At 40.6% G+C, this 17,015-nt stretch overlaps 1 protein-coding gene across 2 annotated transcripts in view; it reads right to left on the bottom strand.

Annotated features, from left to right (window-relative positions):
* Positions 1–17,015, bottom strand: part of cux1a (cut-like homeobox 1a) — an 89,349-nt gene that overhangs the window by 33,057 nt on the left and 39,277 nt on the right. For both annotated transcript variants that reach the window (XM_088011976.1, XM_088011975.1), the window contains exons 4-7: positions 16,714–16,792; positions 7,330–7,467; positions 3,898–4,021; positions 1,331–1,407 (exon numbers count right to left, since the gene is read on the bottom strand). In XM_088011976.1, the coding sequence (XP_087868102.1) occupies positions 1,331–1,407; positions 3,898–4,021; positions 7,330–7,467; positions 16,714–16,792 (418 nt within the window). The remainder of the gene's footprint in view (positions 1–1,330; positions 1,408–3,897; positions 4,022–7,329; positions 7,468–16,713; positions 16,793–17,015) is intronic.

Below are 17,015 nucleotides of genomic sequence, written 5' to 3'. Positions count from 1 at the left end.
AAGAATTAGTTGTTTTTTTCCCCCAACTGCATTTCATCTTAAAACAAAAACATAAAATTATGTTAGTTTAGCTTCTCATCCAAAAAACAAGAGATGAACACAACCTTTAATTAATTTTGGTGATATTTCTATCAGATTAGGGATGCAAGTTATCAATTAATCTAAAGCTGATTGATCTTATTGATCGACTAATGCTTAATAAGCGTCCATTTTCTTAAAAGCTTTTTCCATAACATGACGGGCTACATTTTTACAATATGTTGAATTTTAAAAATATGTATTTTATTATTATGTTGTGTCAGTTGTATCAAATACTGACCGAGTAAACAGAAAAGTGTGTTGTTTTTTCCCCAGATTAACTTGGACCTATTTATAAAATGTAACAAAACAGGTACCTCTTAGGCTGCTGAGCAGAAAAAAATGAAAGATGAAAAGAAAAAATATGTAAATCAGAGACATATTCATACAAGTAGCTCCCTACCATCTGTGGTTGCTCTTGGAAGAATCTTAAAGCTTCGCTCTATGAAGTGCATAAACTCACAACTGCCCTCAAAATCAACCTTCATCATGTCTTTTATCATCAAGTAATTTTTCTGCGGTAATGCTGCCCATTTTAGCGCATCAGTAATTTTTGAATGAGAAGTTGACGCAGCTCCGTCATGTGGCTCAGCTAAATGAGCGCTGTTACGGTTATAACTTCTGGAGCGTTTAGATTTCAAAACAGAATCATATAAAATGCATTTTGTGTCCCACGCCGGACTTTTATGGGACCGTTTCTCTTTCCCGTTCAGAGGTGGTGCCGCCATCTTTATTCCTCACTGATTCTGCCTAAGGATGACCAGTGGCGCCCTCTGCTGGATGGCGGACAAACTTATATCACTACAATCAGGTCTCAAGGGATTAAATCGTCGAATGGAACTCATTTTAATTTAATAAACCATAAGTCAATTAATTATTGACATCCCGATGCCAGACATTTATGTGCTAATTTAAGGCAGGTATTTGCCTCTTCTGACATTACCTTCAACCTTCTGAACACAAACACAGTCCAGATTAAAGTGAAGCAGAAAATGAACAGAGAACCAGTCTATCAGAATTGGTCAATTTTCAGCTTGGATTGGACCTGAACAGTAAAAATTTGAAACTCAAAGATCATTTTCCAGTCAGCGAGTGTTTCATATTTGAGTGCAACCAGGTCATGGTGACAGCATTTTCTTCTTGTGGCATTGGGTCGGTTACAGAGTGAAGGAGACACAAAGTGAGCTTTTCTTAGTGCCAGAAAGGGGCTCAAAATGAAGTCAGTGGAAGCCCAGAGAGGTGGGCCAGGTACCTGTCTGCAGGGACTGCGCCTTGTGTTCAGCCTCTTTCAACCTTGAAGACATGGAGTCCTGACTCTCCTGGAGTTTCCTAAAGAGGTGCGAAAAACAGAGCAGGAAGCACAAAGTCGCAGTTAAGAGATAGTGAGTCAGTCATTCTCGGGTTCACACTTGGTGGAAAATGCAACCATTCCTCTATTTTCCCACCATTTCTGAAGAGTTTTTCCCCACTAAAAACCCTCCACAACACAACCCACTCCTCATTAAGCAGCCCTATTAGGCAGGAATGTCTGGCCACTGGGGCACGCTGCACCCAGGGGGTGGGGTGGGGGCGGGGGGCCGCAATGGCTGACTCAGAAGGTGGTGGGGGGGGAGGGCAGAAACCACAGGGATAAAATAGATTCATTCTTAGCACATAAAAAGTTGGGCTCTGCTGAGAAATTGCCGCTGCGTGTAAAAACATCAATAATCCAGCACAAATACGGCCTTTATGACACCCTTTGATGCGCCCCCCCTCCTCTCCGCCAATCTGTCTCTCCTGTCATCTCTATTTTTCTGCCCTCTACTTCAGCCTTTCATCTCCGTCTCTCTCCTCCACTCGCTCCTTCGCGGCATAAAATGCATCAGGAGGTGCCATCCATTTACCAGCCCTCTCAGACACAGGAAGTCGGCTCTCTGCAGACAGGAAGGGGCCTATAAAACTCTGACGTACAGGAAACGCAGTCGGACAATTGATCTTCGACTGCAAGCCTAGAAATCTTTAACACACCTTCGGAACGTAAACAAGGTGATTGACAAGGGGAAAATATGGGCTTTATGGAGCTTCATTATGTAAACAAACCCTTGTTTAGGTCGACATAGTCCACCTTCAGATAACTGGGTCAGCTGTTTATTATACCTCTTCCATGAGTTTGACTTCTCGTTATTAAAGCTTTTTTACAACTATGAGTCTTGCTCAAAATTATGAAATACTAAGAGTCTTTGGATTTACATAACAGTACATGTGTATTATTTACAAAACAAATAAAATACAAAACATAACTGTATGCTTTAATGAGGACAGAAAAGCAAAAATGATTTAGTGCGACATTTCTGTCTTTCTTGTAAACCAGGGAATAAGGTGGTGTCGTTTTGTTAGCTAATTAGCACAGCAACAAGTGGGGGCAGTACGGTGGTGCCTAAGCTTCAAACATTCAGAGAAAACTCTGGTCACTTTCTTGATCTTTTTGATCGATTTATAACGGACTGTCTAAAAAGACACTTGTTGCCTCAAAGAACTTAGCGATACATATCAAATTAGACCAACAGAAGAAAATTAATGGCTTATAATCAAAACCAAAAGAGAGAAAAAAAAGGCAGGAAGTTTTCCGCAAAGTCCCAGAAAACAAGTTTTCAACCTCGACACATTTAGCGATGGAGTGAACGTGGAGAGGGAGTTTGTTCTATAAAATGTCAGCCCCGTCCTAAATGAGCGACGTTACCTTTAGGTCCGAACAGAGGGAAGCGGCCGACCAGCCGAACTCAGAGCCACCTGGACTCGGAGAACAAGGCAGTGCTTTGAATCACTCAATCTTTAACTCAGTTAAACCAGAGCGTTCCACTTAGTCATAAACAGATGTCACTTCCGCCTCATAGGGGGCGATAAAGCACTGGCTTGTTCTCTGTCAGCGCCGTGTACAAGAACACGGTGATTTCTCACAGGAAGTCGGTTAAGTTTTTGTATCCTTGCGGTTCCTGAAAGATAAATTATCTTCAGCTCTCCTCCCTCCAGATGGACGGAGGACAGACGTATCTCTGCACAACATGCGTCTTAAACTGAACCATTTTTTTTTCCTTTTCCCCGTTTGGCTCGTGATCTGACTGTGTTTATTTTATTTTATTTTTTTTATCTGCTGTAGTTGGGTGTGACCCATTTGAATGAAAATAATGTTGAAAGTAACAAAAGTGTCAGAGGGGAGTCCTACCGGACGTTAGTGGTCAGGTACAGCTGATAACGTTTCTTCCACACACCCCTTAACTGCTTAACTGAACTTTAAACATTTAGGTTGCAGGGATCAATGCCCTCTGCTCTCCGTGCGCCTCGGCACGGTGGAACAACATGATTATTTTCAATGCAATGTTCATAGCAAGAGGGGAAAAAAGCATAAATTAGAGTCTCAAAGAAAACATCTTTTAAAGAGCAGATGCTGACCTATGGATATTTTCTGAAAGGGCTTGCTGGGGGCAACAGCCCAGGGCTCCAACCTTTGGGGGTGGCCCTAAAGGTTTATTTTGTTTGCTTTGTTTTTAATTAATGAATGATGAATGTTTTGTAAGTAAGTAGGTAAGTAAGAAAGTAACATTTGATTAACTGCATCATCTCAGTTCCTCTAAAACTGTTCAAAAATACAACCCGATGTTTTGGTAGACATCTGGGAACAAGTGGTTCATAAGTGAGCTTTGTTTATTAGTTCCTCTAAATATTCTTTGCAGTAATCCTTCAAAGTGTTGATAATTCTGTCTGAGGGCCACAGCGTCCCAGAGAACTAAAATAACCTCATAATAAAGACACAATTATCAGCAGTCAAACTGTTTATCATACCTCTCCTTCTCTGCATAGTCGTTGTGTAGCTGGAGCTGCTTCTCTTGGGCCAGGTTCTCAGCCTGGTTCTTCAGAGTCTGCTCGTATTCGCGGATCTTCTCCTTCAAGGCCTTGATGGTCACCTCTGAAAGGAAAGAGTCGGGGCAGAAAAAACAAGTGCTCAAACTAAAAGGAACGATTTGTAAAGTACAGCAAAAACCCAGAGCACATCCATTTTCTAGGACGTGATAAGCGGCAGCCGTGACCATGATGTGTTTGACGGGGCATTTTGACCTTTAGGGAACAGCGCTTCATATCCACACATTCTTCTTCTTCTTGTCAGCACAGGCCGCAGACCGTAGCCCCCGTGGCTCCGGCCTAATCTTTGCATCCGCGACTGGTACCGAATATTCAGCTGCTCCCCCCAAGCCAGCAGATACGCTGTCTTCATTAGGGCCGCATTAGGACCAAAATCCCATAACCTGCCGGCTGCCGAGCTCCGTATGGGGGCTGGCTGAGATAAATCTAACACATAACTGGAGTAATAAACAGGCCTGTGTGTTCGTGTGCGTTTTTCAGAGAGAGATATAAGCGAGTGAGACAATGATATAAAGCAATGCTGCCTTTGACTGAGGGCTCTTAGCGCTCTGTGTGTGCACGTGATTTAAACTACAGCCTCACAGCTCTGACACATAATCAATACAGGAGAGTCCCCTTAGAGCCCTCTTACCCCTTAACTGCTTAACTGAACTTTAAACATTTAGGTTGCAGGGATCAATGGCCTCTGCTCTCCGTGCGCCTCGGCGTGTATGTGTGTGTTTGTGTGTGTGCGCGCGTGGAGCGAGTCCACGTGTGCGTTTCAACAGGAGTGGGAGTTCCAGAGTGTGTTTTGGGGGGTTTAAATATCCCCCCGCGTCTATTGAGGCGGGAAGGAGGGATAAAGGATGAGGGAACAGAAAAATCAATGGCAGAATGGAACCCTGCCGTTATCGAGCTGTTCCAATTAACTCTCACTGAGGAAGAGAAAAAAAAAGAAGAAAAAACACAGGGTTGGGGGGGATTCCAAAACATTCCCTCACTCGCTCACTCTTCCTTTTTGACTGGATTTGCAGCACTTTTATTACCGCTTCACACTCATCTCTCTGCCTTTGTCAGTTTTTCCATCTTTCTCTACCCTGAGGTAGCCCGTCGTCTTTTATTCATGAACCCTCTGCCGGCTTCGCCCCCCCCCCCCACCATCTTTAAAACCTATTTGAAAATGTAGAACCTTGTACGTTTTCCTGTGTTTCTGAAATATGCATGATGCATTAAATGTGTTCAAATAAGGACTTAAACCTTGAATTTGTTGTAATGTTATATATTCTTTTTTTTTTTTGTTTTGTTAATACAACATGCAAAACGTAACGGGAATTTGTTTTTTCAGAACTCGTCAAGATAGATTCTGCATCTTGATCACAAAAAAACTCAGATTTTTTTCATCATTACATTTTTTGGCTTTTGTTTCAGTTACTTTTATAATTGTGACTCACAGCCAATGAAAACCCAACATTTTAAATCTCATAAAATGCTCATATTACATAAGACCAACACAAGGATCGTTATTACAGTAATGCTGATCATGGTTTGGTCATACGCCATCATGGAGAAAAATGCTGACTCAAGCTGTCCAGGAGACCGTTCCTTCCTTTCACAAGAAAGATGAGACACAAAAGGTCACTGCTAAAGAAACTGCCTCGTTACCAAGCACACTATTGGAAAGTTTAGTGGAAGGAAAAAGTATGGTAGAAGAAAAAAAATGCACAGGAATGGAAAAAAATTGCAGCGTTGTCAAAGCCCATTCAACGGTTTGGGTGGTTGGCAGGGCCAAGACCCTCATCCTGGCTCTGATTGGCTGTTTCTGACAGAGCAGTGTATTTGTGCAAGTGAAAGTGCTAAGAAAGATGGAACAACATTTTTATAAATGCTACATACTACAGCTTTTGCATTTATATAGAAATTAAGATCCCAAAGTCTGGAGGAAGAGCAAAGAGGCAAAGAATCCAAGCTGCTGGAGGTCCAAGTGTGTCGTTTCCACAGCCTGCCATGTCCTCTGCCCCAGTTGGTACCCAGCGTTTCACCAAGTCCGATCAGGAACCCTTAAGGCACCTGGTGCTTCCTCCTGCTGACGAGCACCATGGAGATGTTGATTTCATTCAATGCCACTTTAATAACCGTGGCATCGATGTACAAAGCTGATCACCTGGCAAATCTTTGAGGTATTGTGGAGGGGAAGATGAGCAATGAGACTCCACACTCCTGCTGTTAAAGCAGCCTCTCCACAGCAGAGCTACAGGCTGATGGCCATGCCAAGCTGCACTGATGCAGTAAAATATTTAGTGCCTGCATCTACTTCCCAGTGGGCCGACGTTTCTACACGAGATTTTAATTTTCTGGGAAGCTGACTTTTTTTTTCTCCCGCTGTAAGTTATAATCCTTAAATTTATAACATTTTATAGAAGAAGATTAAAAAAAACACTTGTGTAACTGTTAAAATTCCTTTGATGCAAAATTGCCTAAATTTATATAATGTAGAAGACATGATTCATATTTGTTATATACAAAAGGGATCTATGTTGGGAAAGACCCAATAAAATTTACAATAAAATGTAAATGTGAAGGGAAAAAAGAGAAAAGGTTTACGAGTCGATTTGTAAAGGGAGCTAAAGTTACTTGGCCTCACATGATCATCAGAGTGACTTATTTTGAACTAACAGAAGTAAAAGGTGTGTATTTATCGCATCGTCACAACAAATTTATCATTTTTTGTGATAAATTTCTTATTCTGATTTATCATTGTCATGATAAATTTCAATTATTGAAGTTTAAATCCCACCAAAACTGTCTGTATAGATGGTATTGTTATTTTTGCTATTTTCTCCACTGCTTGTTCAATGGGAGTATCATTAAATATTAATTAATTTGAAAATATGATGAAGTGCAGTTGCTATGTGCAGTTTAGTGACAGAAATCACACTTTTTTTTATGTGACTGGTGTCCTAAAGCAGCGCATCACAGATGGATTTGTTTGTGTTTGTGGGGTTATAATTGCTGTTTCATGCAGCGACAGTCATACGGTTACCTAAAAGGGAAGTACTAAATAGTTCTTATTGTCACTTTCATCGCTATCACAATAGCATCACAAACTATTGTGATACTACAAAACTTAAAGTCTGTATCCCCCGACTCCAAACAAGAGGACCAGTTAAATTTTCTCAGAACCCAGAGAGACACTTCAAATGAACAGAATATTCACCAGGTAAAGACTTACTTCTCTGTTGAGCAACTAATTTTCTTTTTAAATAATGTCACAGCATGAAGCAAAAACCCGAGTCATTTTGATTGGTTTCGGCTACCTCGTTGTCCCCCTGTAGGTTAACAACATCCTCTCTGTTTGCCCCCACCTCCCCCTCTAACCTTGGTTTTTAACTTCTGCAAACTCTTTGTTGTAGTCCTCCAGTGTCTCTCGTAGCTTGGTGTTCTCTGTCTCAATGTCGTGCATCCTCTGGAGCTTCAGCTGCAGCTGCTGAGCCAGCTCCAGCACAGGTACAGGGTCTGAGGGGGAGGGAAAAAAAGAAAGAAAAAAAAAAAAAGACAAAATGAATTTTAAAAAAAACACACTCCATGTTAACACACTCCAAAACAGATCAGACAAGCAAGGGCGGCGAGGTGGCCGAGTGCGTTTGGAATAACTGCAGTCAAGGCCGTCTGAGAGCGAGCGTTTGAACTGCTGATGCGTCCTTGGGCAAGGCAATGAATCTTACAAGCTTAAGGACAAATGTTTGAAGCTGAACCCTGACCTCTGATCTCTGTGGAAAGTGACTGATTGGAGGAAGAAGTGAAACATAAACATAATTAGAAGAAACCCTGTGACAAGGGAGAATGTACTTTCAGTCATTAGCGCACAGAATACAGCTGTACTGGTAAAAGAAATGGATCTATATACATAATTTATATATATATATATATATATATATATATATATATATATATATATATATATATATATATATATATATATATATATATATATATATATATATATGTATATAATTATATATATACATCTATATATATAATTTATGTAAATAAATTAAGAAATTCTGTATTCGTTCTCCAGTAGTTTAATCTCTTTCGGCGTTGTTTTATCATTTTGTGATGGCTTTTTGTTATTTCACTGCATTTTCATGTGGGCTACTTAAACTACATTAAAAGCCATGTGTGTAATGTTGTCAATCTACTGAGCGCAGATTCTCCTTCATGGTGTTTTTCACAGAGACTCAGCAGCAGCAGAAAACACCGACAGTCATGGAAACCAAAGGAGCACCACCCATCACTCAAATTAAGCCAGTAATGTTTTAAAACTACAGCGGGTGAACTATGAGCTAGCTGTCGAGCTAATCCCAAAGAAAATAAAAGCAAATAGATCATGTCCAATTTGCTTGAAATGTTTGTGTCAAATATGTTGACAACATGATTATTTTCACTCAGGGTTACTGCACTGGAAAACTTCCCAACCATTCACTGTCATTTTTATGTAAAAGGCAAATATTTGTACAGCAGGAAGGTTTTCAATGTGGTATCAACAAACGACGACACCAAGGAAAGAAGGATAAGGGACACAAAGAAGAACAGGATGCAGGACACAAGAGTTTAGATCAGGCCTGAATAAATGAGACCAACCCAACCCGAGCCCATAGACATTGTGCTGGAGCCTCTTCCAACCCGACTAATTAACTCTAATTAGAGAGCCAAGCCCGAAGTAAACCTGATCTATTACTTTAAACTGCAACCAGATTAAAATCCTTCCAGACCTCCGACTTTGCACTCTGCTTCCTTATTAGTGTAATTTCCCCCGTTTTTAGCGTATGTGTAACCTGTTCCAGCTCCATCTTGTTCCTTGTTGTGACCGCAGGGTGAGTCAACAGCAAATGATCTGAGATGTGTGACGGACAGGAGCAGGGCGGGGCCATGTGGGCATGCAGGGAGGAAGCTGCGCTCGCTACAGTCTGATTAGCTTCTGCACCTCACTTTGATTCCTGACCAGGCTGAACTGACCGCCCTTCTATTCAGACTAGAATAAGTAGATTAAAACATGTTCATGTTGTCCATTCTCCTTTAGGTTTTTCTGTGCTGGAACAGGTCGGGTCGGCCTATTGATCTGAACTCTACAAGAAAGGAAGGATAAAAGAAGACTGGAAAGACATTGAAGGAAGAAAAGATGTGATGAAAGACAGAGAGATGGGATGGAAATAGCTGAAGCAGGACACAAGACGGACAAAAAATGGGATGACATAAGGGTGGAAGAAAGGAAGGTTATAAGGAAGGAAGCAAAGACAGAATAGGGAAAAATAATATACATAAGTAAAAGAAGAAAAAAAATGGAAGACCATGAAAAAGGGAGCAAAGAATGAAGAACACTAGGAAGGAAAAAGTGAGGAGGGAAGGTGGGACATATAAGGGAGTATGGAAGAACACGAGGAATTTAGAGGAAGAAAAAACAAGAGGATGAAAAAATGGGACAGAAAGTGAGAACAGAAGTCAGGACACATTTAGACAAGGTATGAGAATTAAAACCTGAAAATGCTACTTTTTTTAAGGAGAATTAATGACTTTTTCCACACCTATTCAAACTTGGAAAATAATCATAAAAAAACATTTTCCCCCAGGGGAAAAAAAGCAAAAGCAAAACTTCTCCAGGCTGCGAAGGAACCCTGATTTTACTGAGCACAGCCAACCTAGCATTGACCTTAAATGAGCATGAAAGTGGAACGTTGTTTAATATGAAACTCCTTTGATTGGCAAGAGACACCAACAACTAAATTAAACGGTAAACCCAACAAATACATTCCCGTAAAATTTTAAACAGCAATAACTCCCAACGGTTTACTCTAGACATGCAACAATCCAACATTAACATCTGTATTGATCTCAATATTGAAAGAAAATTCTAGATCAGGTATCACTGACAATGTACCCGATACATAAGGGCAGATCTACTCAGTTTAATTCTAAGCTTTCAGCTCGGAGCGATGCCATGCTGTATTATTTTATTCAACGTTATATTTAGAATTACCTTTGTCAGTTTAAGTTTTTTACAAGTTATTTTACATTGGCTGTTATTCTCCTAATTGCACTGACTGAACAAATTAAAGCTGTGTTGCTTTTAAATCTTTGACCAAGCTTGTGAAATGTGCCGTAGTGGTGCAGAGTTATAAAATAAATGTGTAATTCAGTACATTTATGACTGTGCTTGGGGGAAAAAAAATAAAATAATTTCAGTTAATTCAGCACCGTTTTACTGTGCTAAACCTCAAATATCTGTACTGGCATCAGAAGTGAAAAAAGTGGCTTTCCAGCCGAGTTTTCTTAATCGCTATCCTTCAACAGCCGTAATATTTTTAATCGATACATTGCTAATGATGTAATATTTATAAAAGTTAAAATCGAGGCTTGCTGTAAATACGAAACTGAACGACGCGTCACAGTTAGCCGCCGCGCCCCCTGACCCCGTGCGAACAAACTTTCTCCGTTAGGTCTAATCAACAATGGCCTTTAAGAGGAAACTGTTGAGCTTTGTCATAAACATTGGCTTCGTATTAGCGGGGATCTAACACAACGATGGCTGACACAGCAGGAGAATTGGATAACAGACGCAAAGCGAGGCAGACAGACAGCAACACAGATTAGACACATTAACGAGAGATTACTGGCTGTGATCAGTTAAAGTGTTCGCTGCGATGCATCTTGAAAGCGAGAGGAAAGGCGAAACATGGCAGCAGACAGTTGGACAAAGCGAAGCTGTAAAAAAAAAAAAAAGAAAGAAAAAAAAACAGGCAGCGAGAACTGTAAATAAGAGATTAGAGACACGGAGACAGAAGGAAGAAAGGCAACTTTTCTGGAGGCATTTTACCAACAACCCTGGAAAACACACAGCAGGGTTAACTGTCAGTGTGATGAAGAGAGCTCTGTCAGTCAGGCCAATCACATCTGATTGGTGCTCATGGGTGGCAGACTGGTGACAGGCAGCCAAGAGACGCAGGCAACGCTCATCAGCATGCCAGCTAAAAGAGCAGTTTATGCGTGCGTGTGTGTGTGTGTGTGTGTGTGTGTGTGTGTGTGTGTGTGTGTGTGTGTGTGTGTGTGTGTGTGTTTGTTGTACAGATAAGAGGAACTGACAGCTTACAGCTGGGGGTAAGAGCCGTGTATGTGTGTGTGTGTGTCTCTTGTGTCTGACGCAGTTAGATATCTTAACTATGCTAATGAGAGATCAGCAGAGAACGATTGGGGAATTTCATGCTGATTTTGTGCCGTCAAGGTGACACACCACGCAGGGTTGAGCTCCGACACACACACACATGCGCACGCGCACGCTCACTCGCTCACACAAGTTGGAGTCCCAAACAAACAAATACTAAGTAACATAACAGTATGCTCTGAATATAGACTCCTATCTACTTTTGTGCCCTTGAAAATTAACTTTCCCTCTCCCGTTTATCAAAGTTTTGTCCTTCACAGAGACGCCGTCCCTCCCCGACCGGTTAAAGACAGCTTGACTCGTGGGCCGCTGGTGCTGAGCGCTCTCACCAGACACCTTTAATCTAAACCAGAGCACGCTGGGATGACTGTCCAGGCCTTCAAGCTGACAGAAGGCAGAAGAAAACACACTGTTTCCTCTTTCAAGACTGCTGCATTAGTCAGGCTGCTCTGTGTCTCTGTGCATGTGCGCATCAGGCATTACATCATTGTCTCGCTGCAAGTTAAGAATAGCCCCGTCAGAGCCGGCGCTGACTTATTGGGAGCAGTACAATCCAAAGATATTACTGTAGGTCTATCCGTGTGGGAATACGGTGACCTCCTTACGTTATAGATGAACTCGACTCCTTTCTCGTTCCTACATACCGGGGCCCTCCAGGACTTCTGCACAGCTGAAAACCTCCAACCAGCAGCGCTGTGCAGACGCTACCGTCGTTTTTCTCTGCCTCAGTGTATGAAACGTGACTGGTTTTATTTTATTTTTTTTCTTCTGTGCGTGCGTTTCGCCGCAGCCAATCCGGGGCCGTACTTGTCATCAATGTCAGGATGCACCTTCTGTTAAGACCATCTTAAAGCTACACCCGTGGGATTAGGCCTTGTAAGGATGTATTACGGAATCACACACACACACACACACAAAGCTGAAAAACGAGATGGCATTAGAGCGGACTGGGCATGGGCCGGTTAAACCTCGAAAATGTTCCAACCTGATTGATGCCCAGCTGTTCAGAAACGTAAAAATATCGGATCTATTTCCAATCAGTAAACCCACTATATATCTAAGAGCAGTAAGATGATAACCCTCTTCAGTGTGGACGCTGTTTCTGTGTGAAGATTTTTCCACTAAAGCTGTCTTCTTCAAACTGCGCCCCCTAATGGTCCACAAGGTACTACATGTAAACGAACAGTTATTTGTTGTAATGTGAGCTCAAAGTGAAATGTGTGCAGTTAGCTTATCGAATAACTGAAAATAATAAATCGATAAGTGGCTTAAGACTGGATTATCATTTTAACATGGAACTCTTTGCCTTGATAAAACTTAAAAGAGCTTACACAATAAAATACTACTGATCTTTGAAAGGAGGAATGTATGTCTGCAGGCGTATGTCTCAGTTTCTCAGTGTGAATTACACAATAGCAGGCCACCAGCACGCACATATACCCTTAGCAAAAAAGTAGTTAATTCAATCAGGGCATTAAGGTACTAACATTTTCATTTCAGGCTGTATATTTTAAGCTGTTGTGTTACTGCGAGGGCAATTTCAAGTTCGGCGGTCCGTGAGTGTTTGCTAAATGGGTTAAGTGGTCCTCAGCCTGGAAAAGTTTGAGAAACACCGCTCTAAAGTGATTTCAGTGCTCACCCAGGGCTTGTTCTCAACTGGTTCTGCAAAATCACCCGTTTCCTTTCCCACAACCAGTCAAGTCTGTTGACTCCTGTTGATTCTCCATGTTTTATGCCGTTTTTGCGAAGCAGCATAGTGCATGGAGATAGTTTAATTAGCGATATCGGAAATCCTTCCCGCCAACAGCTGTTAGACTCTATAACCATCACTGCTCCTAACAAAATCATTAAGTGTTTACATCCCTGCTGGCATGCATCATCGTCTGCTCTGCTCTTACTCATTTTTAAATATAATTTCCGCTGCTATTCCACATCTGTTTTTCTGCGCTGCTATACTCTATTGAAAATACTATGTCTTTTTTTAATGCTCACTATACAAGTACGTTATCTGCATTTCCGTACAAAGTGGTCCGACTCAGTTGCGCGTCTCTTGGATCATGAGTCCGACATTCTTTCTAATAATTACACAGTATTTTCTGATGCAGGATGTTACCATTATTTTTTTATTGTTAAACTTGTTACGTTATAACTTGTTTTTAACTCTTTAATAACTTTATCTTGTGTGAACTTCTACATTGGATGCTGATGTTAAACCTGATTTTTTGCCCCTTTGCTGGTCAGTAAAGGCTGTTTCTATACTATTCTTTTCTAAGTTATACTTTAACAGCATAATATCAACTGTAATAATTTTGTCTTTATCTTAATATGTTATTAAAACCTGCCAATAATCTTTTTAAATGTAATACTTAATCACAACAAAGGCTAACTTGGTTGTTTTGAAATACTTCTTCTCATGAAAAACAGAGTTAGAGTTATGGGTGTGGAATTAAAATGTCAGCAATCACTCTTGTTACAGAGATATTGCTTTAAATCTTCAAGTAGCAAACGATGTCATCATGTCTGTTAAGCAGCAAGCCTTACTAACCAAGTATCAGCCTGTTAGGCAGGTAACCAATATTGAATAATAACTAAATAAAAAAAATAAAAAAAATTATATATATATATATATATATATATATATATATATATATATATATATATATATATTTTAGAGATGTGCCAGTCAGGTTTTTTCCAGCCAATTCCAATCACCCATGAGGGTCGATCACGGCCGATCACCGATACCGATCACATAATTATTTTTTTTAATCATAAGCACTACTGGTTACATTATGTGGAAAAAGGAACCATGAATTCACCTTAATTTAGACAAAAACGTGTTTTTAATAACTTTTTCCAAGAAAAAAACAAAGCAGGCATTGTGTAAATTGTACTGCTATTGATAATACTATCTTTAACAGACTGAAAACATATGCAGGCTCTGAAGAGGCTAAATAATGCAAAGAGTCAAAATAAAACCTCTCAACATTGCCAAAAAATTCAAGTATAAAACTTTACCATTCAAAAGCAAATACAGGTAGGCCTGTCACGATAACACATTTTGCTGAGCGATTAATTGTCTAAAAAATTATTGCGATAAACGATAATATTGTGTCAAGACCTTTTGACTCTGATTTAATGGAAATGATGTAAGAATGCATGCAGTTTCCTGCCATAGATGGATACACTTTAATTTCAAAAGAACACACAACACTGGAACTGATCAACTAAATTAACAAAACAACCAAAAACAAAAATAAAATGGATTCTCAGTCTCCATTAACAAAAAATGTACTTTAATAAAAACTAAACAACATAAACCCAAAGTGGAAATAAATACTGCATTCAACCAAAAGAGTGCAGATATGAAGTCTGTATACTATATTGCCCTTCAGTAATTAATAGATTTAAATAGAGAAGATGGGCACATCTTCTACCTGACGCAATAGTTCACACTACACGATTTTTTTGCCCCTATTTTCCCCTTACGATAATCTTAGAACGTTGGGCGATCCAAGATTGTCGCTGGTGATGTCGTAATCGATCATCCTGCAGTGTGTGGTGTGTTACAGTGGATAGTCGTGGCCGCTCTGATCTAAATCAGGGGTTTTACCCGACTGGGAGCTTAAAGCTGTATGTGACAGGTAGCCAATCAGAAAGCCATGCTTTCTGAAGGGAAATAATGAGGGGAATCCCAAACAGCTGACACAGCGCAACCCAAAATCCAGCAGACATTGGAGATAATATGCGTAAACAACATTAATATTTATTCAACGTTTCGTGCAAAGAATATAGAAATGACAAGGAGAGGAGTTGGAGCCAAATTGCTACCGCAGTTGATAAACCCGGTAGGTTTTCAGCTGTTCTTCATTAACGTGACATAAATAGGTTACAATGATTTTCATTCAGTCAGGACTCTACGCTGAATCTAGCCACATGCATCACAGGTAGATTCTAGTAAAACATTGATTAATGCCTAGTTTTAAAATTAGTTAACTGGACTTGTAGCCATTATTTTGTGCCCATGTGGCTGGACACCACACGGCACGATCAAACCCGATCGAACCGTTATACCTAGGATTTCTGTTGGCTAATGATGGTCTCTCAGGTTTTGAAAATGGGCCGACAACTCTTTTAGTGTGCACTGGGCATTACACTAAGGAAATAGGAAGGGAGGGTCAGTGGAGAGCACCAGAGCTGAGCCTTTTTCATTCAGTGTCATCAAGAGAAAGAAAAAACGGCAGGAAGAGACGATAAAGCCGATAATTAAAATGAGGTCGATAGGTTTAATTTATTGTGCGATTAATTGATTTATCGTTTATCAAGACAGGCCTAAATACAGGTACAATAAACAATCCTGAGTTATTGAATGAAAACGTCCTGATAGCATGGCGGCTAGCTGGTTACTGCTAGTTCTCAGTGGCTCTTTCTGACTGAGTGGAGTAATTATGCAAAACAGGGAGGAGGCAGAGGAGATCGATTATTTTTTCAGGGATTATCTGTCTCATGTTAGGACAGTGAAAGTTTTAATACGTATGTAAAATTTATTTTTTTTAAGTTAGATGCTGCAGCTTTAAGCAGAGGTTCGGTGTGAGAGTCACTACCAGGTGGAGCAGAAGCGGCGCTCCGTCTGTCAAATATTACTACCTGTAGCGTAGCAGCGGTTCAACAGCGAGAGCAGAACCAGCATCTTGCATCGCAGCTCGAAGACTTAAATAATTTTGCGGGTTATTTGTTTAGCTTTCTGACCGTCATGCTAATCCGGGTGAGTGTTTGTAGCTGTGCGCTGCTTTACCTGCTATCTGATCCTCCATATGTCTTTTTACTGCAGTGAGCCTCGATGTAGCCAAACTCCGTCAAGTATAGCATTGTTTTTATGCCATATTAGATTCGTCGTGTTGATGCATTTTGACGTGCTTCACGCCAGACCTCGAGGTAATTTCCTGCCGCAACACGCAAACTTCCCCATTCACTCAGTGCGATATAGTTCCACATTGCTTAGGATTTGTTGCTGCGCGTTTGCGCAGTGTGAAGGAAAGAGGAGACCAGCTGCACAGGGAGGCTGCGAAATGAGATGCAGGTGATCGGCTTGTGTGATCGGCAACAAGAGACCGTGATCGGCGATCATACACTTTTTCATGGAAATCGGCCGAATATGATCAGTGGCCGATCAATCAGCACATCTCTAATATATACACATATTATATATATATATATATCCTACATTTGTTTATGAAATTTGTTCAATAATGCTAAATCTTAAAGTGTTATACTTAATTCAATAGATAAGTTTTTGACTAAAGGTATATTAAAATGTTCACTTTCTGTTACAAATAAAGATAATTTGGTAAATATGGTGGAACTTTTGCATTTGAATTCAAGCCTTCGCGCCACCGCGTCATGTCTGGAGAGGAGGAGCTTTAGTTTTTCCCTTTGTCTCTTTTAGTGGTCGTCTGGGTGGATGTGGGTTTCAAACTCCAGTTCTGACTTGATGTATCCCAACAGAAGTTTTACACAAACACAGACAGAGAAACTATCCTTACCTGGGACATCAATTATTTTCTTGTACACGTTCAAGAAGGCGGCCTCTGCTTCTTTACTCCTTTTACTCAAGGCGTCAATCTGCAAAGACGAAAAAACAAAACGGAACGGTTAATTACCACCACAAATCTGAGAGTCAGATCTACTGACCCAAGAAGAAGGCCCATTAAATTCACAGTAAGAGGAGCCTACATATCTGTCTATTCTCACTATGCTTCGGTATGCTGCCTGCAATGGCAGCCGTCTCGACGACGGCGTTTCCTTCCCCGTGAAGCCAGTTCAGCTGTTCAGCTGCTGACGGATG

The sequence above is a fragment of the Poecilia mexicana genome, unplaced genomic scaffold (genome assembly GCF_051168715.1).
Source record: "Poecilia mexicana isolate PSO_F unplaced genomic scaffold, ASM5116871v1 scaffold_13, whole genome shotgun sequence".
Taxonomy (NCBI): Eukaryota; Metazoa; Chordata; class Actinopteri; order Cyprinodontiformes; family Poeciliidae; genus Poecilia; species Poecilia mexicana.
The sequence above is the reverse complement of the archived record's forward strand: the minus strand, read 5'-3'. Positions and strand labels throughout refer to the sequence as shown.